A 27,264-nucleotide genomic window follows, 5' to 3' on the forward strand; every position below is an offset into this window, starting at 1 on the left:
TTATACATTTATAAAAACTACTTAAATGCCATAATTGAACTAAGGCGTAATCCTGGCTTAATCTAAGCCCTGTCTGTGAAACCGGGCCTAAAAGTTTCAGTTACACTTTATTTTAAGGTGTTCTTTTTACAGTGTAATTATACATTTAGATACTGAGTAATATTAATTAACTGCATGTACTTACTAAGTCACTGTTTGGATTTAAATAGGCAAATATGTAAGAGTCTATGACTGGATCATTATTGCTATGATTATTATGTTTCTAGCATGTTATATGTTTGGGAACAGTTCTTCTAACCCTAATTGATGGAGTGTGTAGCTTTCTTAAAGGGTTAGTTCACCAAAAAATGAAAATTCTGTCATTACTTACTCACCCTCATGTCGTTCCACACCTGTAAGACCTTCGTTCATCTTCAGAACACAAATTAAGATATTTTTGATTAATCCGATGGCTCAGTGATCGCCAGCAAGATAATTAACGATTTCAAATGCCCAGAAAGCTACTAAAGACATTTAAAACAGTTCATGTGACTACAGTGGTTCAACCTTAATGTTATGAAGCAACGAGAATACTTTTTGTGGTTCGGAGTGTGTATCAAACTGCCAAAGTCACATGATTTCAGTAAACAAGGCTTCGTTATGTCATAAGCGTTTCAAAATTTCAATGGTTCACCACTGGGGGCCGTGATGTTGGCAGTTTGATACACGCTCTGAACCACTGATTTGAAACAAAAGATTCGTAAAGCCTTGAAGCTTCATGAAGCAGTGTTTTGAAATCGCCCATCACTAGATATTGTTGAATAAAGTCGTTATTTTGTTTTTTTGGTGCACAAAATATTATTCTCGTCGCTTCACAACATTAAGGTTGAACCACTGTAGTCACATGATCTGTTTTAAATATATCTTTAGTAGCTTTCTGGGCATCTGAAAGTGTTAATTATCTTGCTGGCAATGGAGGCCTCACTGAGCCATCGGATTTAATCAAAAATATCTTAATTTGTGTTCTGAAGATGAAGGAAGGTCTTACAGGTGTGGAACAACATGAGGGTGAGTAATTAATGATTTAATTTTAATTTTTTGGGTGAACTAACACTTTAAAGTATTTTTTTAAAACCATAAATGCTTTTCACTATATTCGGCAGCACACTTTAATCATATTTCAAAGACAATACAAGTAATTATGAAATGGCATATAAAGGACTACTTAAGTGGGTCAAAAAAGCACCCTAATATTCAGCTAATTGAATTTATTATAAATTTAAACTAGGGGTGTTTGATTGGGGTTGGAGCTGAACTCTTCAGGAGCAAGGTTGACTACCTCTGATTTACTATAATGAACTATAATACAGTTTCATTTAATTGCAATTACCATACAATTAAATGTCTGAAAACATTACATTCAGTTGGCACTCAAGCATATTCTTATGCAAGTATATTATTTCTATAATCAGTGCTCTTTTTTAAAGTATGCTACATTGTACTTCTTTATCACAAGGGTGTACAGGTATAGAACATGTACGTGTAGTTGAATCGACGTATCACACTTAAGATTATGTCCACAATAGTAGTATTGCACTGTTAGGAGACCCATAAGGCAGTTTTAATTGTTCATGAGGTAGATGGCCTGAGGGGAAAAACTTGTGCCTAGATGTTCTAGTGCTCTGTAGCAACTGTTCAAAGAGGCAGCAGCCTGTGTCTGTGTGTGTGTGTGTGTGTGTGTGTGTGTGTGTGTGTGTGTGTGTGTGTGTGTGTGTGTGTGTGTGTGTGTGTGTGTGTGTGTGTGTGTGTGTGAAGTGATTTCTCCTGCCTGTTTCCTCAGTCTGGAGATGTACAGGTCTTGGGAGGGTGGGCAGTGGAGCACCAATAATCTTCTCAGCAGTTCTGACAGTCCATTGCACTTTCCTTCTGTCCGATTCGGTAGCTGAACCAAACCAGATAGTTATGGAGGTACACAGAACAGAACTCAAAGACGGCTGAGAACTGTATCAGCAGCTCCTGGGGCAGGTTCAATCATAGACTGGTGTGGAAAAACACAAATAACCTAAAATTTTCAGATACGCTTGCCAGTTTTGTATGCTATATTAATCAGATGGTCAGGGCAGGGATGGTGGGCACTCCGTGGGTGGGCCGTCTGAGGCTGAAACTACTCTCAATAAGACCATTATTGCATTCGGCTTCTTTAAACAGTGCAGAGATCATGATATTTAAGATCTCATTATGTAAACAGCAATAGAAGATATTTGCTGCATATATCACACAATAAACAAGCTAAAAGACTATGAGGTAATGCGTGCACTGTTTTGGGAAACTTAAAGACAGCTGTTAAAATCATTTTTACCTGCTGAAGTTATTAACATGGGTTTAAGCTAAACAGATGTGTGAGATGCATTTATTGCCCTTGAGATAAAACAACAATGCATGATGGGAAATCAGAATTATTCTCTGCCATTAACTTCTGGTTTGAATGGGGGCTCTTTTCATATTTTTACAATCAAAGAAGGGCACTGTTTTGTTTTGTTTTGTCGCATATGATTATGCAGGTAATTTTCGGGAAAGATGATTTCATCCTTTGATGAACAACTCTGGTTGTTTGTCATTCAGTCCTCCACACTTTTCTGCTCGCTGACCCTCTGAAAACAAGTGGAGTAACTGAAAAGGCAGGGGAAAATGGATGAGGTTGACACAGGATAGACATTTAAATGATTCCCTTAGTCACCCACATTCAGGAGTCCTAATTTTGCTATTTGTTTACAGCAATACATATATTATAACACAGTTTGTTATGAATGATAAATCAGTAACACTTTACAAAAAGGTTCTATTTGTTAACATTAGTTAACATGAACAATGAATATAAAGCATGGTAATACTGTTGAAGTGTTCATCCTGTTGCTAGAACTATTGTTTTGTACACTGTAATGGATTATAAGATAGTAAACAGGTAAGATTTCCTCTAAAATCAATATTTAATGTCCCCGTCATTATTTATTTGGAGAAAGACTCTATAATAAGTTATAGTTCTACAACTGTACATTATCCCTTAAAGGGTTAGTTCACCCAAAAATGAAAATTCTATCATTAATTACTCACCCTCATGCCGTTCCACACCTGTAAGACCTTCATTCATCTTCAGAACACAAATTAAGATATTTTTGATAAAATCCGAGAGCTTTCTGACTCATCCAAATTTAATTACCACTGTCAACACCCAGAAAGGTACTAAAGACATTGTTAAAATAGTCCACGTGACTGCAGTGGTTCAGCCTTAATTTTATGAAGCGACAAGAATACTGAGCCAGCGTTCGGACGTAAACACAGAAGCGATGCACTGTGTTTACTAAGTCAACAGCGTAGGAGAATGACAGCAAATCAGTGGTTCGGAGCACGTATCAAACGATCTCAAACTGCCAGAGTCAAGTGATTTCAGTAAATGAGGCTTTGTTACATCATAAGCTTTTCGAAATTTCAATGGTTCACGTGACTTTGGCAGTGCTCTGAACCACTGATTCGAAACAAAAGATTCGTAAAGCTTCGACGCTTCATGAAGCAGTGTTTTGAAATCGCCCATCACTAGATACTGTTGAATAAAGTCGTTATTTTGTTTTTTTGGCACACAAAAAGTATTCTCGTCGTTTCATAGCATTAAGGTTGAACCATTGTAATCACATGAACTGTTTTAAATATGTTTTTAGTAGCTTTCTGGGTGTTTGAAAGTCTAAATTAACTGTCAATGGAGGCCTCACTGAGCCATTGGATTTTATCAAAAATATCGTAATTTGTGTTCTGAAGATGAACGAAGGCCTTACGGGTGTGTAACGACATGAGGGTGAGTAATTAATGACAGAATTTTCATTTTTGGGTGAACTAACCCTTTAAATGTCCATCTTGTTTGAACTTGTTTGTTCATCTAGCTGCTTGCTAGGAGCTGTTTTTCTTCACGGAAACTTAAGCTAATAAAATATTTCAACTCAAATCAGGATTTGTGTTCAGTATATGTGGTAAGTAACTTTGTAACAAGCGGGATAATGTACACTCTATTGGGGTTTAATTTGCGATAACAACTGGCTGAATGTGGATTATGCCTTAATTACTGTAAAAAATGTAATGCTCATTGTTATTTAATATTAGTTAAAGGATTAGTTCACTTCAGAATTAAAATTTCCTGATAATTTCACTCACCCTCATGTCATCCAAGATGTTTATGTCTTTCTCCAGGCGAAAAGAAATTAAGGTTTTTGAGGAAAATATTCCAGGATTTTTCTCCATATAGTGGACTTCAATAGGGTACAATGGGTTGAAGGGTCAAAAGTACCTATCCAGTGTCTACAAAGTGAATGTGCAAAGACTAAGTGAAACAGCCTTTACAAAAAAAAAAAAAAAAAAAAAAAGGTAAAACGATGTCGGAATATTTTGAAGTTGGAGGAGAAAATGAGATGGAGTTTCTCACCCTACCGCGGTACTTCCACCTACGTCACGTGTGACCTTTCCAATGTGATTACGTAATGCGTGGCGCAACGCAGAGCAGTGCAAGATGAGCATTTGTGGTTAAAAAGTATATACATTTTTATTTTATTTTTAGAAAATGACCAATCATTTCACTAGATAAGACCCTTATTCCTCGGCTGGGATCATGTAGAGCCCTTTGAAGCTGCACTGAAACTGTAATTTGGACCTTCAACCCGTTGTACCCTGGTGAAGTCCACTATATGGAGAAAAATCCTGGAATGTTTTCCTCAAAAACCTTAATTTCATTTTGACTGAAGAAAGAAAGACAAAGATCCTGGATGGCATGGGGGTGAGTAAATTATCAAGAAATTTTAATTCTGAAGTGAACTAATCCTTTAATGGTTGAACTAACGTTAACTAATGTGACAATTTAGGAAGCCAATTATTGTTAAGTGTTACGGACAGGTCTATATGTTCTGTAAATGATCTGCGTGCAGGGGTGCCACGGCTGGTGTTCGGGAGCCGGTGGGATTGTCTGACAGCGGGAGATTCGTGCTCCAGCGACGAGGCATGCAGCCCGCGCTTGAGAACGCTGCGGCAGTGTGTCGCAGGCGGCGGGAGCGTGAAGCTGGGTCCGGGGGCACGCAACCACTGTGAGAACGCAGTGACGGCCCTGCTGTCCAGCCCCCTGCACCGATGCCAGTGCAAACGGGGTATGAAGAGAGAGAAGAACTGTCTTAGTATCTACTGGAGCCTCAAGCAGTCCGTACTGCACGGTGAGCGAATTCATATTCATAATTTGTCTTTGTCACGTACAAAGCACCCGCTCGCACAATGATGCAATTACAAGTTCTAATGGCCACACACCCACGCGGTCCCCGGAAACCACTTCAATGGATGCTAATTAGACGCTGCGTTTTAATATGCTAACCAGTTTAGCATTATAGAAGCATTACTTCAAACTGAACTTTTACCTGTGACACTCTCATTAATTCACCGAAACAAAATACTCTGTTACCATAGCCACGAAAACCCTATTTGTGTGTGCGTTTACAGGGCTGAGCTTGGTGGAGAATTACCCCTATGAGCCTGTTGAGCGGGGCTTTGATTATGTTCGCCTGGCCTCCATCGCTGCAGGTCAGTGATTTGCACAGACACACTATGCCGATTATGTACTATGATGTTGGAGCTGATATTTGGAACTGATCACGATGTGTTTTGTCACTTCTGTGCCAAGCATTAGCAGTGAAGAGTTATTAATAGGGCAGAGCTTAACAGCTTACAACAGCAAAACATGAGCACTTTGTTTAATGTATTTGGATATAACATAACTGGAGTTTATCTGCACTATTGATGATAAACTGTGTTTTCTACGAAATGAGACATGCATTAGGGACCTGTCAAGAGCAGAACAAACATTTCATTGTGGGCCAAAGCTTCTCAGATCGGACCTAACAAAGACTAAACGGTCGGATGATTTGTTTTAGAATTTAGTTTTCTAATCAAGTCTTTTCGCTCATCATTTTCTTATCTCTCTCTCCCATCTCATTATGTTCCCTCAAAATAGCAGCATACCAAGTTTAGAAACTTATTTTTGGAGGAGCCACATGACTAAAACTGTCAGTTTGTCAGCCTCAGTTTATGGGGTGCTTCAGGCATGAGCTGAATTTTATGGACCCCGAGGGCAGCACATAATGATCCATTTACTCATCATCTCTCTCGTGCACACACACACACTCACAGACACACTCGAGTCCAAGCAGACGCACATAAAATAACATTTAAACTCTTGGGGATAGGACAGAGAACGATTTCCTCAAAGTAATGGAAGTAATGTCGGTCATTCATGCATGACTTTTAATGATGGCTGCTCTCAACTCTCAAACACAGAGAGCGTTTAATAAGCTGGCTTGAGACAACAAAGATCAAACAAAAATGTGGAAATTAGAAAGAGGATGGGAGAGAGAGAGAGAAAGGGGGGGGGGGGATAGACACAGAAATAATAATAAAAAAGACAAAGAAACTGTTAAAAATGGGAGAAATTAATGAAATATATTCTCAGCATTATAATGGCCTTGTAACAGGCTGTTCTGCCAGTAATACAGTCTCAAATTAAAAAGCCCACTTACCCAAACAGGTGCTTTTGTTATTTTTTTTCCTCTCCATGTTTGATTTTGTTTCTATTTCTATTACATATTATCTCACTCATGGGGCATGAGGCTTTTAATGTACTTTGCTGAATATATTATATTAGCCTTGAAAGATACATTTTTCATTGTAGATATATATTTGTGAGTGTAAGTATGTGTGTGAAGTGTAAGGCCTGTAATAACTGTTTGATTGGTCCCAACAAACTCTGATGTACTTACATCTAAAATCTGTGTATACAGCAATGTAATGAGTACCACAATATTAGCTCAGTATTGATCACAAGCTCGCAAAATCCTTTAATGATGGATGAGAAATCTTGCCAAAACAGATTGAGCAGAATCTCTTGAATATGAAAGAAAAAAATAAATAAAGAAATGAAGGAAGGACAGAAGGAAGGAAGGAAGATGGAAAAGAAAGAAAGAAAGAAAGAAAGAAAGAAAGAAAGAAAGAAAGAAAGAAAGAAAGAAAGAAAGAAAGGAAAAAAATAAACAAAAAATAAAGAGAAATAAGCACAGAAGGAGGGACAGAAGGATGGAAATGAAGGAAAAAAGAAAGTAGGGAGAGAAGAAAGGAAGCAAGAGAGATAAAGGGAGGAAGAAAGGATGGATGCAAGTGAAGGAAGGAAGGAAAGAAGCAAAATGCAAGCGAAGGAAGGAAGAATGCAAAAGAAATGCAAAGAAAGACAGGAAGCAAAGGAAGGAAGGAAGGAAGGACAGGAAGCAAATGAAGGAAATAAATAAAGGAAGAAAGAAAAAGAAAGAAAGAAAGAAGCAAAGGAGTAAAGGAAGGAAGAAAGCAACGAAGGAAGGAAGGAAGCAACGTAAGAAGCAATTGAAAGGAAGGAATGGAAGGAAGGATGGAAATAAAGGAGAAAAGAATTTAGGGAAGGAAGGAAGGAAGGAAGCAAAGGTGTAAAGGAAGGAAGGAAGCAATGAAAGAAGCAATGGAAGGAAGGAAGGAAGGAACAAAAGAAGCAATGGACAGAAGGAATGGAAGGAAGGAGGATGGAAATAATGAAAGGAAAGAAGCAAGCAAAGCAAGGAATAACGGAAGAAAGCAAAGATAGAATAAAGGAAGCAATGAAGGAAAAGAAGCAACAGAAAGGAAGGAAGCAAAGAAAGCATGCAAAGAAGAAATGAAGAAAGAAAGAAAGAAAGAAAGAAAGAAAACAAAATGATGGAATTAAAGAATTTGAAAAGTAGACAAAGAAGAAAGATGGGAAGAAAAATGAAAAGAAGGAAGCAAAGGAATGAAGAAAAGGGGGATGAAGCAAAGAAATGAAGGAAGCAAAGTAAGGAAGAAAAAGAAACGAAGAAAAAAAGAGCAAAAAAAGAAGGGAAAGATAGGATGGAAGGAAACAAAAACAGAAGGAAGGAAGCAAAGAAAAACCATGGGATGGTTGTTGGGATGTCTAACAAATAGAGCATGCTTAAAGATATAGAGGAGGTGAAGATGAAGAAAAGATGACAATGAAGAGGGCAGTGGCTAAAAAAGTTCATGGCTCATGGGAGAGAGAGAGAGAGAAAGAGAAAGAGAGATAAAGCGAGTTCTATAGCAGTGTAATGCTGGCAGGCTCTCTGCGGCCCACATTAGTCTGATATGAAAAATGAAGCAGCAGGAGCAGCCAGTCTCAGCTGGGACCTGCTCTGTGATAGAGACCAGACTCATTCAACTTTCATTCCCACTCATGCTCTATTCATTAGCAGCACACACGGGCCACCCAGACTCACATCCACTTTGAGCAGACCAACTCAAACCTTCATTAGTACATGAGAGAAAGAGACGTTCCGTGTGAACCTCAACCCTCATTAGAACAATGAGCAAGAGCGCACCTCCAGAACTCAGGCCGCTCTGACAGCTGGACAAGGCCGTCACGAAAATTCACAGAGTCTGGAACAATATGTATATTCCTGGTCCACTGAGTAGTGGACACAATAGATGACATTAGTTATTGAACTGGAAGGCTTTTGTAAGTGCATTGAACACACTGTCATGCTGATTCAGAACTATTTTACGTTTTGACAACATTTGTGGCTACTGCATGCAAATTTGTACAATCTCATTTGTATGTTTTCAACAGATTGAGCACAATCTCTTGAATATGAAAGAAAAAAATAAGAACAAAGAAAGAAATAACAATTATCAAATTGGAAGGCTTTTGTAAGTGCATTCAACACTCTCATGCCGATTAATAACAATTTTTTGTTGACAAATTGATGACTAATTCATATGAATTTATACAATCTCATTTTTACATTTGGATTTGCCGCACTGACGGTTAGGTTTGGGTGGACCTTCATGCACCGTGTCCTAACAGAATGCGGTAAGATTCTAGCAACAAAACAACACAAAAAATGTCTGTCAACACCAGACGCGACGCGACACTGAGACGCGATAATGTCAATCAAAAATTACAACCAATCAGAAGAGCGCGTGGGCGGGCTCTCTCGGCAAGCTCCCGGCACTCGCAACGAAATGGACATCAAATTCATGAATATTACATCATTTTTACATTCACAATGAGCTGACAGTTTGAACGTTCTTGTTTCTTTTCATTTATTTTGAAGATCTGAGGTGAATTGTCCATTGTTGCTTTCAGTACGGCTATAAAAGACACACAAAATGATATTCAAACTCACATTTATTCGCTTTTAACATTAAATAAAGAGCATAAACAGTACCTGAGACTATCATTATCATACTTTGTGTTGTTGTTCCAGCCGCGACGTCGCAAAAAAAAAAAAAAAAAATAGAAACCGTTTCTAAAACTGAATCATCGCGTGTCGCCGTCGCGGCTAGTTAGGACAAAAACTTTGCACTCTTTCCACAAACAATACTCACTTGCACACATAGTCGGTCTCACAAACCCGAAGTTGGACCAGGCAATTGGGGTTTTTCCCTTTCTTCATACGAGCACGCACTTTTAACACTGCACTTTTTGTTCCATTGACTTCCATTCAAACGCATACGAATGCTTCAGACCGGAAACACAAGCTCGTGCGAAAAGTTTCGCATTTCGCTGCGTTCCAAAGTTCAAGTTTGGTGAACTCTGACCTGCGAATTTGCATCACGTGAAGACGTGCGACCAGTAGAAGATCGATTCGTCGCGTCATGACCTCTTGGCTGAATTAAAAGAATTATATTTTTGCAGTAAAGTCGAGTAGGTTGTATATTTTTACATTTTATACGTATTACTATATGTTATATGTTGAATTCACGTTTTTATAAAAAAAAAAAAAAAAAGACGCTGTAGACCGTGGCGTCATATCACGACCGTTGCAGCATCCGATGAAATTTCGCACATTCAAAGTCTAGTGTGACAGCGGCTTAACATGGAAAAGATAAATTTTAATGCGTGTCTAACGCGTTTAACGTCGCGTCGCGTCAGGACACGGTGTTACTTTTTTTCTAAAAAAACAAAAAAAAAAACAAAAAAAAAAACCGTACTTTTCCTTAAAAATCACATCATATGAATTCATACGAAATCGCCACCTTGCAAAATAGTTTTCTTATGGTGTACAAATCACGTGAGCTGGTAGGTAATGCCACATTTTGCAGCTGTGTTTGGGTATTCTGTGATATCTTGAGTACAGGATTCTGTTTCAGCACTGGACAGCGACTGATGGCTGCAGCCACTCCAAGTACCTTTTTGTTTGTACTCCAGTGGAGGCAAGTGTAACTAACGCGTTAATCTCTTTATTCTCTCTCTTTCCTTTTAGAGTCTGAGGTGGGCATGACAACTGTCAACCGTTGTTTGGACGCCGCCAAGGCCTGTAATGTTGATGAGACATGTCAAAAGCTACGAACGGAGTACGTGTCGGCATGCATCGCCCCATCAGCCCTAGCCGGGCCCTGTAACCGCGCGCGCTGCAGCAAAGCACTGAGAAAGTTCTTCGACCGTGTGCCGCCCGACTACACGCATGAGCTGCTCTTCTGTCCGTGCTCCGACACTGCATGCGCAGAGCGTCGGCGCCAGACCATTGTGCCTGCGTGCTCGTTTGAAGAAAGGGAAAAACCCAATTGCCTGGTCCAGCTTCGGGTTTGTGAGGCCGACTATGTGTGCAAGTGAGTATTGTGTGTGGAAACAACCACTATAAATACAATCAAGCTCTTTTGTGGAGCCTGAAGATTGCAGCACGGTGCTAGGGTGCCATATATAAAGGTGCACAAGGTCAAGGTCTGAAAAAATGAATGTTAGACGTGTTTAAAATTATATATTATCAAAATTGAAAACAGTTGTGCTGCTTAATATTTTAAGCAAATTGTGATAAATTTTTTTCCAGGATTCTTTGATTAATAGAAAGTTTAAAAGAACAGCATTTATTTGAAATATTTAATGTATTCTGGCTGAATGAAAGTATTAATTTCTTAAAAAAAAAAAAAAAAAAATCTTACTGACTCTAAACTTTTGATAGTGTATATGAGAAAATAGGCCATGCTATAGCACCCCTTGTGGCAGTGTTGATTTTAAAATGCAGTAACACACAAAATCAAGCTTGTATAGCTAGAAGACTGGGGCCTGGTTTCACAGACAGGGCTTAGGTTAAGCCAGGATTAGGCCTTAGTTCAATCAGGACATTTAAAAGGATAGTTCACCCAAAAATGAAAATTATCCCATGATTTACTCACCCTCAAGCCAGGTGTGTATGACTATCTTCTTTCAGACAAACACAATCAGTTATATAAAATACATCCTGGCTCTTCCAAGCTTTATAATGGTAGTGAAGGATGCATTAGATTTTGAAGCCCAAAAAGTGCATCCATCTAACATAAAAGTAATCCATACGGTTAATAAAGGCTTTCTGAAGCCTTTGATTTACGCTAAAAGAGTAACCTCTAGGATGTAGGAGTAGTATAAGCTTAGATGCCGCTCGTGGTTCAAACAAATAGGCCTGTGCAACAAACTCAAGCTCATCTTCTCTTATATCGAAAAGCTCTGACATTTCTCTTTAGAAATTCTTGTTTTAGACTTCTAATTCGTGACTGGTGTTTTGTTTTTCTCTATCCTCTGCGCTTCCACGTTCGTCATTACATCATGCATCGGTTTAGGGTTACTCTTCCGCCGTAAATCGATGCCTACGGCTGTCTGCCGGAAGCTAGTTATAGTTAATAAAGTATGGATAATACTACATATACATATAATCCATATTATGGATAATATGGATAATTTTCTCACAAAAACACATCACTTCACTTCAGAAGGCCTTTATTAACCAACCTGGAGCTGTATGGATTACTTTTATGATGACTTCACTCCCATTATAAAGCTGGGAAGAGTGAGAATATTACTTAATATAACTTCGATTGTGTTCATCTGAAAGAAGATAATCATATACCTAGGATGGCTTGAGGGTGAGTAAATCATGGGACAATTTTCATTTTTGGGTGAACTATCCCTTTAAGTAGCTTTTATAAAAAATAAAAAAAAACATTACTGGTGTGCATCTCGAGACAAAACAATGGTTCTGACATATTTTAAGATATGTCAGTGCAAGTTGCTTTCAGTTAAAACAGCTCAAACATGAATTTTAATCTGGGACTAGGCTTAAGCCCTGTCTGAAACTGGGGGTGTACATCATAAACACTGTAATAAAAGTATAGGAAGATTTTATTCTCCTTTATCGGTTCACTATGGACAAACAGAGAGATAGACATAGATTCAACAAACACATTGAGTCAATATAAGTCTGACAGCTGCAGTCACTCTACAAGGCTCTCAATAGAGCTGAGTTTGGTCATATGTTCCCATCACAAACACAAAGGCCTTCATCGGTCTCTGCATCGATCAAACATCACACTTACATACGCCAAGCAAGCACTCTGCTGACACAACACATTACACAAGAGGAGATCACTTATGGCCACAACAGCCAGTTAGCATAAGAAATCAGCAGGGAATGTGGGTAATTCCTCTGAGACTGACCTGGTTAAATGATTGATTGGTGACCAGAGGACTGGCAGAATGTGACCTGCATGTTAATGGTCCCGGCCGGTCACTGCCACTCTCTCCGTCGGCTGAATATCTGGCAGTTCTCCAGAACCCAGAATTGCAGTCATGTCTCTGATTAAAATGAGAGCAAAACAAATGGATCAGGACTGTGTATATGTAGGGGGGAATTGAAAAAAAATAAGAGAAAAAGACTGAGGATGGAACAGAGTGTTGGTGGAAAGCATTCTAAACAGAACAGAAGAGGACAAAACAAAACAGAGTATGTAGCCCCACCTACACATATAGCGTAATGTAGCTTTGAGGAAAGTGTTTGTGGGAATGTGTGTTTCTGAGGATTTGCTGACTGGCTGGATGATGGATGTGCTGTTGTGGTTCCCACAGGTCTCGCTGGGCTCAGTTCCAGCACGACTGCCAACCCTCCAAGCTTACTGCCAGCGGCTGCCAGCAAGAAAATTACGGAGCCTGCCTTATTGCATACACCGGCCTGATAGGTGAGAAATCTGGGCAACAGAGTCCAACCTGGCTTATCACATACACCAGTCAGATAGATTAGAATTATGGGCATTACAATCTTATCAAGCTTCGCTTCTGCACCGACAGGTGGAATTATGGGAAGGGAAGAGCACTGTGATACACACATGTTTTTGGGGGTTTACTAAACCTTATCAACAATGCATGTGATGCAAACATTCAAAGATTAATCTTAAAGTGTCATTCAAAATGTGGCCTCTCTCTCATTACAAACCTGTGACATTGTCTCTTCAGTGGAATACAAAAGAAGATATTTTGAAGAATGTTTCAAATGTTTTTTATCCATAACATTGGGACGAACTAAGCTTTTAAGCCTTCAGAGAGCAGCCCACATCATTTTTCTTGCATCTCTTGCAATAAATCCACAGACAATTGCTGTGAAATGTACTGTTCTAAAATTTTAGTTAAAGCTGGCACCTTCTCACTCTAAATCGTTACTTAATAGTGGTAATCAACTGCTGCTAGTTGTCATGGTGGAAGGCTACTCACTTTGATGTCAGGGCTTGACATTAACACCTGCCAAATGCAGGAGGATTTCAGAAGTGGTGTGTAATGCTGTCAATACTGGCGGGTTGAATTTTATATATATATATATATATATATATATATATATATATACACATTTGCTGCCAAAACAGCCCTGACCCCTCGAGGCATGGACTCCACTAGACCCCTGAAGGTGTGCTGTGGTATCTGGCACCAAGATGTTAGCAGCAGATCCTTTAAGTCCTGTAAGTTGCGAGGTGGAGCCTCCATGGATCAGACTTGTTTGTTCAGCACATCCCACAGATGCTTGATCGGATTGAGATCTGGGGAATTTGGAGGCCAAGTCAACACCTCAAACTCGTTGTTGTACTCCTCAAACCATTCCTGAACCATTTTTGCTTTGTGGCAGGGCGCATTATCCTGCTGAAAGAGACACAGCCACCAGGGAATACCGTTTCCATGAAAGGGTGTACATGGTCTGCAACAATGCTTAGGTAGGTGGTACGTGTCAAAGTAACATCCACATGGATGGCAGGTCCCAAGGTTTCCCAGCAGAACATTGCCCAAAGCATCACACTGCCTCTGCCGGCTTGCCTTCTTCCATGTGTTCCCTAGGTAAGCGACACACACGCACCCAGCCCTCCACGTGATGTAAAAGAAAACGTGGTTGATCAGACCAGGCCACCTTCTTCCATTGCTCCGTGGTCCAGTTCTGATACTCAGGTGTCCACTGTTGGCGCTTTCGGCGGTGGACAGGGGTCAGCATGGGCACCCTGACTAGTCTGCGGCTATGCAGCCCCATATGCAACATGCACTGTGTATTCTGACACCTTTCTATCAGAACCAGCATTAACTCCTTGAGCAATTTGAGCTACAGTAGCTCGTCTGTTGGATCATCTGTTGGCCAGCCTTCGCTCCCCACGTGCATCAGTGAGTGTTCCTTTGACCACTTTTGATAGATACTGACCACTGCAGACTGGGAACACCCCACAAGAGCTGCAATTTTGTGATTTTGTGAAGAGCTGTAAATTCCTAAGCACTAATAAGGGTCCTCATCAGTCAGGATTTGGCCCAGAAGCTGATATCCAGCATGCCAGAGCGAACTGCAGATGTTATGAAGAAGAAAGGTCAACACTGTAAATACTGACTCTTTACATACATTGAATGTTTTTGCCAGTAAAAGCCTTTAAAACTTATGAAATGCCTATCATTGTTTTCTAGTATAGCATAGAAACATGTGAAAAAAGTAATCTACAAATACTGAAGCAGCAAGCTTTGCGAAACACAAAATTTATGTCACTGCCAACGCTTTTGGCCACCGCTGTATGGTATTGAAATGTCCACTGTAGCACATGGTATCGCAATGCCCCGTTTGCTTTGAAGTGTTCTTTGAAGGTCTAAATGCAGTGAATTTTGGCTTGCATTTCTGTAACCAAAGCTAAATGTCTATTCCCATGTAACACTTTAGCCATGGTTACACACTGGCTAAACACCCTCTGGCTCAGCCTACTACAGTAGCCATGCCCCAAACTCTCGCTATTGGTTGAGCTGGAAAGAGATTGACGGATGTGAGCGGACTGCTCTCAATGTTTACACTTTTGGGGGAGATAAATCCATAAATGGCATATGGTAGTCATTGAAGCATAAACTGGGAGAGTATTTTTAAAAAAAAAAAATCTTACATACTTTATCAGGGGTGTCCAAACCTGCTCCTGGAAGGCCAACATCCTGCAGAGTTTAGCTCCAACTAGCTCCCAACACACCTGTCTGTAAGTTTGCAGGACAGTGACTATCTAGGAGCAGGTTTGGACACCCCTGCTTTAAGTTGTTATTTGGTTCTGTAGGTTGGTATAAACCTGAGTACTTTTAGGTGTGATCTGCAGTACATTTGTGCCATTGACGCAAGTAGTAACACTATGACTACTAGCAGCAGCCGATTACTACTATAATGATTCATGACGAGAAGATTCCAGCTTCTACAAAAAATTTAGAACAGCACTTTTCACAGCATTTGTCTGTGGATGTATGGCAAAAGATGCAAGAAAAACAATGTGGGCTGCTCTACGAAGGTAATTTATTTGGAGACAAACAGCCGAGACACATTTCACTATAATAAATTTGACCAGGAGCATGCAATGATGCAAATTATATGTCATCAATAGAGGCTCACTTTGCAGTTTGGTGCCTAGGGTTTATTAACTAAAACTAAAGCCATAAAAAAAACTTTTGTTACTTGAAATAAAGAGCTATATATTATGGAAGCTTTGTTTCAGCTACTGAATCTAAAAAAAAGGGTAATTCTGACTTTTTTCTCGCAATTGTGAGTTTACATCTCACAATTCTGACTTTTTTTCTCAGAATTGTGTGATATAAAGTCGCAATTGAGTGTTATAAAGTCAGAATTGTGAGATATAAACACAATTGAGAGTTATAAAGTCAGAATTGTGCGATATAAACTCGCAATTCTGAGAAAAAAAGTCATTCTTTTTTTTCTTCAGAAGTGGACTTCATAACAGAATTGTGAGTTTATATCTTGCAGTTGCTAGAAAAAAAATCAGAATTGCGAGAAAACGTGTAATTGTGAGTTTATAACTCACAATTTTGACATTATAACTCGCAATTGCAAGTTTATATCTCGCAATTGCGACTATATATCAGCAATTGTGAGAAAATAAGTCAGAACTGCGAGATGTAAACTCGCAATTGTGAGATAAAAAGTCGCAATTACCTTTTTTATTTTTTATTCAGTGGCGGAAACAAGCTTCCATAGTATATAAGATTAACTTGATATACTAAAATAACTAAAACTGAAATTACTGAAAAAGTACTGATGGATGAGAAAAAAAAAAAAAGTACACAACAAAATTACTAAAACTTTCAAATGAAAATAGAAAATATACAAATAAAAGCTAAATCAAAATATTAATAAAAACTATAATAATATATCAGTGATATTAAAGTAGTTTATACCAGAAATAAACTGAACACTGACCATAAATTGGCTCAGGCCAGCACTCTGAAAATTTCCCCCTGCACTGTAGCTTTCAAACCATATTCACATACAAATAAGGCATTGCGAAATTTGATAGACGCATCAGGATTGACGCCAAGGATGCCAAATGAGATTTGCTAGTACAGAGAACTAAAGAAGAGTTTGTGACATTAACAAATGTACACGTCAGAAATGGCAAGAAAAAGATAGAAGAGAGAAAAAAAAAAGAGACCAAGCACTCTGCCCTGGCTGTTAGTCATTACAGCAGTATTTTCCAAGTGCGGTTGTGAAGATGTTGCACTTTTGTGTTCTGGGACAAAAGAAATCAATGTGTTTAAACGGGTCCCTATCAGACCATAGAGTTCTAGAGCGCAGCACCTCCACTTTTCCCGCTTTCAGCTGATGGCTTCTACACTCAGTCACTCACACGCTGAAAAAGCAGTCATTTTACCTCCCTACTGAACTAAGAAACAGCTCTAAGAGCTACGGAAATATATCCTCTGCAATCAATGTTCTAGTGCACTTATGTAACCCACACACAAGATAAAGATTGACAGAGCTTTTCATATCTGTCTAAGCTGATGGCCTATAGAGTAACACAAGGTGATTGCATTAAATGCTACAAATATTCCATCATCAGTAAGGTGAAAGTGTCTCTGCGCTGATGTGTGCTAGTCAGCTGGAGGAGTGTTGGCCACGTGCAAATGGCACATTCCATAAATAGGGTGCAATTTGTTGTCCCATTAGAGGCACAAATCCGATATAATTTGATGCATATATTTAACTAATTCAAAACTAAATCGCTTCACAGTGCCGTGTGACCACTTAATTTGCAATTTCCTTTAAAGCTACCCTGTTATTCTCTTGGAAAATGCCAAATAAAGTTTGAATCTCTGCACTTTCTGCACGTCTGATAAAGAAGATATTTTTCCATAATGACTTAGATATGACAGACGAATACTGCATTTCTGCTGTGGGATACCGTTATACTGGTACTGGATTTGGCTTTCTGTTTTGCAACTGATGTTCTGTTCATCTCCCTGTAGGTAGCATTATCACTCCAAACTACCTAGATAACTCAACATCCAATGTGGGACCGTGGTGCTCCTGTGCGGCTAGTGGGAATTTCCGAGATCAGTGCAACCATTTCCTCAGCCATTTCCATGACAACAATTGCTTGAGTGAGTAAAAACTTCTCCCTTGTCCTATATCACACATAAATATTATGATCATTGCTGGATATTCCCTTTTGCGCTTGGAGGGAGACATGCCTTGCATCCAAATATGCCTTCTTTCATACTATAAAAGCATCTGCAAAATGAATAAATGTATATAGGCAAAAAACAGTATGTGAGCCAAGTAGTATGTCCGAATTCACAGTATTCATAACAGTAGGCAAAAAGTACCCGAATGACTGTTTGATGGACACTTTACTATCCCATAAGGCATGGGAGAGGATTTTGGAAAGGCAGAGAAGTGGCATAAGTGACGCCGTATAAGTCAAAGTGACATGACGGATGTAGTACATCCGAATTTCATTCATCTTACACACATGCATACTATATAGAACATACTTTTTTAACACTTGCGAAGCAAGTTTCAAACCAACTGTAGTACCTACTATATAGTATGCAGTTTTGGACCCAACTATGGAAACTACATCAAAGTCCCTTTCAAGGAAAGTCTGTTCACTTGGCGGCCATATTTGCAACACCTCCGGGCAGCTATTTCGAGCATCCAAGACCAGCTCCTGTCTATTTGAATGGGGGAATCCTGAAATCTCAAAAACTGCCTGGCGAACTCCCAATTAAATTACATATTTCAAATCAGCAACAAAATCTGACATGAACTGTCCCATAAATGTTGTTTCTTATGCTAAAATAGCATTTAAAAACCTTATTTTTCAGGCTAGATGAGCCAATTGCCATATGCAGTCCTATGCGCGAGTCTCAGTTTTCTATGGGAACCGGAGCCTCTAACGGCAGCTGCAGTGACGCAATGACTTTATCAATCAGCGATTGGCTCTTTCGCTTAGAAGGCGGGACGTATTCCGTCATATTGCGCGTTGCAATTTCTCCCATTCATACAGGAAATATGTAATGAAAGTAGATAAGTGGTCAAGTGCAAAGACCGTAAGTGTAGGTATTGGAACAGGCCCTTACTCTGATGTTTTTACTCATAAGAAAGCATTTGGACCCATAGTTTTTAGTGATTTTTAAATAAACTTGTCAAATAAACAGCTCTTCTGCTGCAGTGGCCTCATGGCAAAGTCACCCGGGTTTTGTTCGCCTACAAAATATAAATGCAGAGCATTTGGCATCCTACTCATTTGACATACTGGTTTTGCATGCGTAGCAGGGAAGCTCATATGGACACAGGGACACTCAGTGTACACTCTTCAATTGATAGAAAATAGACCCAGGTGATACAATACAAGAGTCAGCAGAGAGACGTATTTGCATCCCAGTTCTTCACAGTCAGCACTATTATTGTGCAATCAGCAGCGCTGAGAGAAAACTCTCTTGATGTAACGTTATGAAGTTTCAATGCGTGTCGGTAATGAGGCATTAACAGTCATCAGGAGCACAGGATATCTTCAGCGGTGTGCTCTGCTCATGGCCCACTGCATCTCTGAGCCACTAATAACAAACACGACCATGTAAACACATCCATTTCACAGGTGGGGTGGTGCTGCAGTCTGACCGCTGAGATCTCTGAGATTAGCTCCAGCTCTGATCCAAAAGCGCTTCAGTGTGATCTTGCTCCTCAAAGGTATTTCCGGCATTTACAAAACTGCAGCGTCAAGTTTACGCCATCCCTCGCTATTCTATCTGCGGGTCTTGGGGCAGTCCGGAGTGCTGGGTCGGTGTGTATGTGTGCTGATTCAAGCCTAAGCGCAGCCTCTGGTGTCTTGGTAATTGAGCGTAATTTGGCTCCCTGCAGTAAAACTAATGGAGCGGAGACAGCCGGAGAGTAGCAAACAGGACAAAAGTAGCACAGGATGGAGGGAAACAGCTGAAAGAGCTTTTTGAGAGTGAGTCCATTGAGGCTAGTCTTCACCTCAGCTGTTACTGAACTAGTTTTGCTGGCTACACCAGCCCCCAAACCATCAGCGTACCCCTGGGACAACGATGAAATACTGGAGAAGTATTACAAGAATTTCTTCATTCAGTCAGACTGTGAAAAGAAGAGCTGAAGTCAGTGGACCAACAGCCAGCAGAACTGGAATTAGATGGAAGTGATTCAGTGAAAGTAGTAAAAGCGTGAAGGTTATGTTTCGGTCCTGAATGAGCGATGAGGGTTTTGATGAGAAATGTGCAGGAAGAGTGACGGCTCATTTCCGGTCTCTGGGTGGTGAGTAAGCAGTAACTGCTAAGTTTGTGTAATGCTAATAACATTCATTAATTAATGTATTGATTCAAACTAGTAACTCAAACATTCGGAGTACCATAGTGGCAAAAACGTTAGGAACAGTTTTGTGCTTTGCTATGTTTGTGTTTACCTCCATACTGAAGCAGTCTGCAGAGTTTAATCATGTTTACTGCGTAAATTTAATATATAAATAATAAAAAATTACTTTTTTAATATACAATTTCACACTTATTTTTTTAGCTCATGTAAGAATAATATCCATTTAATGTTTACCACATACATACATATACATATATACACACACACACACATATATATATATATATATATATATACACGTGCATGTAATATGTATATACAGTCAAACCAAAATGTATTCAGACACCTTGAACATTTCATTCATTAATAGTTTATTCACTATAGTTTAAAAAATGGTAATAAAATATAACAAGATCTCAGAGTTAAACTGTGTCAGAAAAAAAAAATTAATCTTAATTATGTCAGATAACACTTAAGCAAAACATGGTCAGGTCAAAGTGTCTGAATAATTTTTGGTTCCAAATTTATCAATTTTACTGGTAGTCCACTGTATGAAGATTTATTGGGTTTAATATGTCACAGTTTACTTTATTTTGCTATCCTCACTTACATAAATGAACTATAGTGTCCTGCACCCACTAGAAAAATATATATCAAAAATATCAAAAATGTCTGAATAATTTTTGGTTTGATATGTAAATGTGTGTGTGTGTGTGTGTGTGTGTATGTTTGTGTGTGTATATATATTATATATACACACATACATACACATTTACATATCTACAGTCAAACCAAAAATTATTCATACATTTTTGATACTTTTGATTTTTTTTTTTTATTCTAGTAATATAAGGATTATTTTTAGCAAGCAATATATTTATTATTAATAAATTACATTATAATATCCACCTAATTTTGCAACGCGAAAGCTATTTTCTGTGAATGTTCGAGACTTGAGATTCATTACGCTATAGGTAAATAACTACAGGAACAACAAAGTGCAAATAACAGTAAAACTTTTGTAGAGCTAAAAGAACTTTAAGCGGTTAAAGTTGGCTTAAAGTCTTGCACATTAAAATGACAAATGGCCACGTCTGCTTTTACGTTAAAAATAAGGTGGATAGTAGATTATTTTTTAAACTGTATCACTTACATTTTTCACTGTGAATGAATCAGCCTGAGTCAGCACTGTCATCATTTTTCTATGGCTCTGTGGAGTAATTAGTCACATGATATTAATGACTCAGATGATTGGCTCAAAAACCAGAATTGTGCATCCATGGCTAACGGTAGCTGATCTAACGGTAGTTTCTTGAACCTCTTTGGTCTGAGCGAGCAACCGTATCCAAGAGGGGCGGAGCTTATCAAATGGTCTGAAGTCCTCTGCTTCTAAAGTCCTGAGGGGGTCAGAGAGGAATGACCACTTCTACAAACTCCCCATTGCTAGCTGCAGCCATTCACACCTCCATTACTTAGACGTCCACAATTTCGTCCTGCCCTTCATCTATGAGAGAGAGAGTGAGACAAATAGAGAGTTAGAATACTGGAACCATACGTTCCACATCACTGATTAAACATCTTTATAGTCATTGCCTTCGCTTCCCTGTATCTCAGTCTCCCTCTCCATCATAACATCCAAACATATCCTTTTATCTATGATAGAGAGTGACACTGCATTTTTACATAGGCCACACACTCATTGTTTGAGATTGATCACATTTACTGGAACTATAATAATAAACTATATGAAGATTTTTTTTATTGTGTCTTTAAGGATTTAGTACCAGTTCTTTAATCTGATCGTACAAACACAATTCCAAGAGTGCTAGCATTGTTAGACATCAGGTTGTCAAACCTGGTTGTGTTTATACAGCACATATCAACCAAACTCATTCTCAAAATGGAACTGTGTACTCTAATGAAGTCGCTGTGGATATGGAACGCAGCTGTCATGAAAGGTGTATAAACAGAACTCTATTTAGTGCACTGTATTCTGTTCCTGTGTCAACATAGCCACTATATTAGGTTGTTTCCCTGCAGTAATTCAGCTACGCTACGAGTGGGCAGCTTCAATTAGCATCAACTCATGGCGTCTTGCTAAACATTCAGAGACTAATCAACTTCACACCATTTACACTCCTCCACATTACTCCACTGCTAACACTCCTATCATTATGATGTGTTATGGCTGTTATGATATGAATTTCGGATAATGAGGGCTTTAGGTGGGCTGGGGTGAAGGCTAACTCAAAGAAATTTAAACTTAGGCCCGGTTTACACCTGCTATTAAGATGCGTTTTGGTCGATTGGGTCACGAGTAGACGAGGGAGACTTGCTCGTTTACACCTGGTATTTTAATCTGTCATTTTTGTCCACTTTTAACCACTTTTGCCCTGATTTCTTCAAGGGGAGGGTCTATGGGCAGGTAAATGTATGGATTTTTTCAGATCCTTCAATCTAATGGACAAAATAAGCTTGCACAATTTACATATCAACACGCCCGGAGACTACGGAAAAATACGGAGAGCAGCAGCTTTTGTTTCTGCTCTGATAGCCACAAGACCACGCCGAACGCTGTGAGTGTGTGTTAGAAATCAGGAATGGTGAGAGAACATTGTGCTTAGTATGTTTTTCATCTTCAAACCAAACTTGGATCTTCAGCCGACAAAGTTTAAATCCCGTCTGGTTAGCGCTCTTCCTATAATGTTTATTCATTAGGTCAGTAGGCGGAGAGTAGACACATTTGATCACATGAGCGTTTACACTACGAAAGCAATCCGGTCGAATGTGTTTTCGCCTACCTCTGGAAGTGGTCGAAAGTAGACAAGCTCAAAATGTTTTACACCCTGTTTACACCTGTATTTAGTGTTGTACACTTGTGATCCGATCGACCAAAACACAATACAGTTGTAAACAGGGCCTTAAACTCAATGCTTGTCTATAACCCTGCCCCTACCTTTCAAAATACACAAAGGACATAGAATACAATCTTTTGCATCCACCTTATTTTGCAACAAGGAAGTAAGCTATTTTCTTTGAAGAATAACAACAGTGCAATAAACAGTAATACCATTAGCGCTACAAACCAGCGTGTTTATGATTATGATAATACATTAAAAGTAATATGGTAACAATTTGCAATATAAAGCAGCACTGTTTTTGTACAGGTAAAATAACTGGAAGCGACTAACACTGAAAGCCTTGAGCATTCAAGTTACAAATCCTTACTTTAAAAATAAGGCGTATAGAGCAGTGGTATGTGCTGGATTTCTGAAATGAAGGTAAATTCATGGTTTATTTCCACTGATGTTTAAAAAATTCCAGGTTAAAGGCTCAGCATTTACCTGACATGGACAACAAAAACAGCAAGAAACAACATAAAAATATGAATTAAAACAAAATCACATCAAGGTTTCAGCACAATTACCTTTTCAGATCATTAGTGAACAAAGCCTCAGTAAACCCTGCAGACGAAATGACTATGCATGGAAGTGCAGCTTTAATTTAACAGAGCTGAGTGTTTGGGAAAATCTATCTCACTCACAGATCATCATTTCAAGTCATTTTCAGGTTTATATTGATTCTGATGTAACTGACAGTGGTGTTGTCGGAGTGGGTGTTGTTTACTTTGTAAATCATCCACCCATTTCCACTAGTTTGACACGTTTAGTAATGGAACAGTTGCAAACATGATAGATGGGATTTATATTACATCGTCAGGGTAATGAGCCAATCACAGCGTGATGGAGGTCCTGCCTCATCACATGTTCCAACCCTCACATTCTTGACATGCTTTCGGACCTCAATGAGAACACAAGCTCAAGAAAGGCAAAAACGTTCTTTGCTGGTGTTTTGTATAAAATGAGTCATTTATACATTATTCAGTAATACTGGTCTTGTTTTATTTTTGTGTTGTCAATTAATGGAGGAGCCTCATTGGAGACAGTGTTGTTGCTGTTAATTAATCTATTAACTCTTTCCCCACCATTGACAGAATTTTTCGTAATTTCTGAGACAACGCTTCCCCGCCATTGACGTAATTTTCCGTGTTTTCACTGTTATACTGTAGGGGCGCTATTACACATCTTCTTAAAGAGTACAGAATCTCTGGATCAAAACACAGGCAAAAAGAAGCAGAAACAAGTGATAAAAGCATTGCTTATGCATGTAGTAGTTTTCGAAAAAATGAGATTTTCTATTTTTTATTCTTATTTTGTTTTGTCGAAAAGCAGAGGCTCTATTCTTTCTTTTGATATATTGCATGTTCAGATATTTATACAACAAAATATTCTGGGGGCCAAGAAATTATGAAAATGATCAAAAACACTGGAAGTGGCTGGCAACTGTTTAAAAAAAAAAACGCTGGTGGGGAAAGAAGATTTAAAAATAGTTTTTGTTAACAAATATTAGATGCAAAACTTAACTGATCATTGTTTAATGTTTATGGTGCAGCGCTGCATTAAACACTTATGAAATATTTATGGCATTATAAACTAAATATTTATGGCAGGTTTTGTGATGCTTTACAAGGACCCTGTACTATAATGATATTAAAGAGGCACTACAGTAAGGTATTCTTTGGAAGTCACTCTCTTTCTCTCTCTTGCTTCATCTCCCCTGTTAAGATCACAAAGATTAAGCAATTAGTGTTTCAAATTAAAAAAAGAAAATTCACTCAACCACGCTGCTGTTCACCATTCATAAATCGAATCTTTAATTTTTCCCACAAAACGCTTTCCTCACCACCAGAAATGAATACCAGGCTTAGTTATGGAGTCATATCCAGTGCCGTCCTCACAGTCGTGTCTTAATTGAGGTGACTTTCACGCCACTGTAATTTCAGACAAGTGACCTACTAGACGAGAATTAATCAATTCAGATTATTATCATTCATATGGCCTGTCACTGTAACTCTCAAATGGACTCATATATAACCAATAAAAAGGGGAAAATGAAGAGGAGTGTGATTTGAAATCTGTATTTAGGTTTAATAATGGAAGATAATTTTGCTGGTACATGGCTGACTGTGAAGAATATTTCAAAATGAATACACATAGGTGTTTTACTGTAGGTAAGATTTGGTTGAAACATCAACATACTGGAGGTAATCAGATTTCTTTCAACCCCACAGGAACAGAGGCTCGCTCAAGTACACACTCCATTTTATGCAACCAATCTTTCTCAAGGGAAAACACACTGAACGAAAATAAAAGATAAGAAAGAAAATGGAAGACATGGGCAAATAAATAAGGACAAATGCCAAGCCGTTAGGAAATACAAGTGGGGTTTTATATATATTTCTGGAGGGCAGGATTAGCCGATTGGTAATATAGGGATGTATATTATTATAACTATAGAAACGGACTATATTTAGAGCATGAATCAAATGACGGAGTTTGTGATCTTGAATGCTGTTCTGTCAACATTCATGCTGGATAATTTATATACAAGCCAGTCGTTCTCTGGTTCCCCTTAGTGTGTTTTGTTGTTGTTATTGTAGAAAAGCATGTTGATGAAATCCAAACCCATTTTGAAAAAGAGACATGTCTGAAAGAGAAAGCCAACTGAGGCATGACTGCCTTCCAGACGTGTTCATCTGCAAATGGCAGGCTGTGAATGTGACTTTCTCCCCTCCCTTCAAACAGAGAACGCCATCCTGGCTTTCGGGAACGACACAGACCTGAAATCTGCGACCAACCAAGCTCCGGGTTCCAGTACTAACGCTTACAACCAGATGTTAGTTACCAGCACCGAGACCACCACTACCACCATTGGTGCTGCCATGGAGACCGAGCAGAACATTCTGCGTCCACAGATGCCCACACAGGTACAAGCCTTTATCCCGGCTGCTCTGAGTGCCAGTGTGTGTTCTAGGACCTTTTGAAAATCTAACTCGCCATGTTCCTGCTAGATCAAAACCCGTCTTTCACATTCACTATTCATCTCTGTCAGAGCTTTGTTGTGAGTGAACACAGATTTGCATTGTGTATGATATTTCATCCTAAAACTCTGGACTGTCCAGACTGAAATGCAGAGAGAAAAAAAGTATACCATTTTAATCAGATTCTGATTACATATGGATATGGTCTGGATGTGTAAAAATTGGATTTCTTTTTTTCTGTTCAGTTTGCAAACAACTACATGGATTAGAGTCAGACATGCCTTTTATTGTATGTCTGTCTGAACAAAGCCATAGATGTGTTTGTCTCATTGCTTAAAGAAACAGCGTAAACCAGCCTACATGATGACTGTTGCTTGTTTCCTTGCCTGGCCAAGCTCAACACACTAGTCTGGTTTTATGCTTTTAGAATGGTTTTGGGATTTGTCAGCTGATCTGCCAGATGTTCGCAAGTTCCGTCATTACCAGTAGAGTTCAACGGGACTGACGACCATAGTTGACCAATGATGCTTTCAAAAAATGCAAGACTAGCAAACCACCTTACTGTAGACTGGCTTAAGCTGTTGTTTTGTTATTTTGTAAAGCAGTGATTCTCAACTTGTTTCAATCAGGACACAGATTTTACATTTGGAACACAATGCCGCAATCATTCAAAACTGAATTTTGAGAGTTTTATGCTCTCAGAAGCCAATCATTTATGCAACTAAACCTGTATTTATAATCAGGTGTGCATTATTTTACCTTGTATAGTTTTGTTCATGCATACATCTAGTAGGGTAAAAGGGAGAAGATGCCCCCCTTAAGAACAATTTGTATTGTTTATCATGTATTGGATGATGATACATCAGCCAATGTGTTATTATAGGAAATAAATAGAAACATTTGCTAATTTAGTTGTTATAGCAAAAAAAATGTCAAATATTAAAAGAGGGGTAAAATGGCCCCTACTGGGGTAAGTTGGCCCCCTACCTGGGGTAAGAAGCCCCCCTTGGATCAACTTTTAGAGAATGTATTAAATGACTTTTGATATCATTCTTATTAGTATTACATTATAATTAATGTAATGTGTCATTAATGCAAAATACTAAATCAACTATTCTATTTAAAAATTTAGTTGAATAATTCAATAGCCGAATACCAGTAAAAGAGCTTATTCTATGACTTATGTACAGGCATATGAATATTTACATATTTATTTAATATTTTATTTACATATTTTAATTTAAGATGTGTCATAATACCAATGAAATCAAATTGAATGATTTTACTCAATTAACCTATATATTGTAATGAAAGGGAAGCTGTCTGAAATGTACATCTAATTTACTTACACCAAGGATCTAATTTGATCTTACTTTAAAATAAAAACTTTAAGACACGCACAAAAAACTTTGATAT

General features: G+C 38.7%; 1 protein-coding gene and 1 long non-coding RNA gene across 3 annotated transcripts in view; one reads left to right on the forward strand and one right to left on the reverse strand.

Annotated features, from left to right (window-relative positions):
* The window catches only part of LOC127525580 (uncharacterized), a 29,372-nt gene extending 3,771 nt beyond the window's left edge, over window positions 1-25,601 (reverse strand). The window contains exons 1-2 of the long non-coding RNA XR_007933374.1: window positions 21,121-25,601; window positions 12,521-12,658 (exon numbers count right to left, since the gene is read on the reverse strand). This is a non-coding gene — a long non-coding RNA (uncharacterized LOC127525580). The remainder of the gene's footprint in view (window positions 1-12,520; window positions 12,659-21,120) is intronic.
* The window catches only part of gfra4a (GDNF family receptor alpha 4a), a 129,451-nt gene that overhangs the window by 91,990 nt on the left and 10,197 nt on the right, over window positions 1-27,264 (forward strand). For both annotated transcript variants that reach the window (XM_051918227.1, XM_051918226.1), the window contains exons 2-7: window positions 4,944-5,222; window positions 5,503-5,583; window positions 10,317-10,662; window positions 12,929-13,038; window positions 17,603-17,737; window positions 25,613-25,794. In XM_051918227.1, coding sequence (XP_051774187.1) covers window positions 4,944-5,222; window positions 5,503-5,583; window positions 10,317-10,662; window positions 12,929-13,038; window positions 17,603-17,737; window positions 25,613-25,794 — 1,133 coding nt within the window. The remainder of the gene's footprint in view (window positions 1-4,943; window positions 5,223-5,502; window positions 5,584-10,316; window positions 10,663-12,928; window positions 13,039-17,602; window positions 17,738-25,612; window positions 25,795-27,264) is intronic.

Source organism: Ctenopharyngodon idella, chromosome 13 (genome assembly GCF_019924925.1).
Source record: "Ctenopharyngodon idella isolate HZGC_01 chromosome 13, HZGC01, whole genome shotgun sequence".
Taxonomy (NCBI): Eukaryota; Metazoa; Chordata; class Actinopteri; order Cypriniformes; family Xenocyprididae; genus Ctenopharyngodon; species Ctenopharyngodon idella.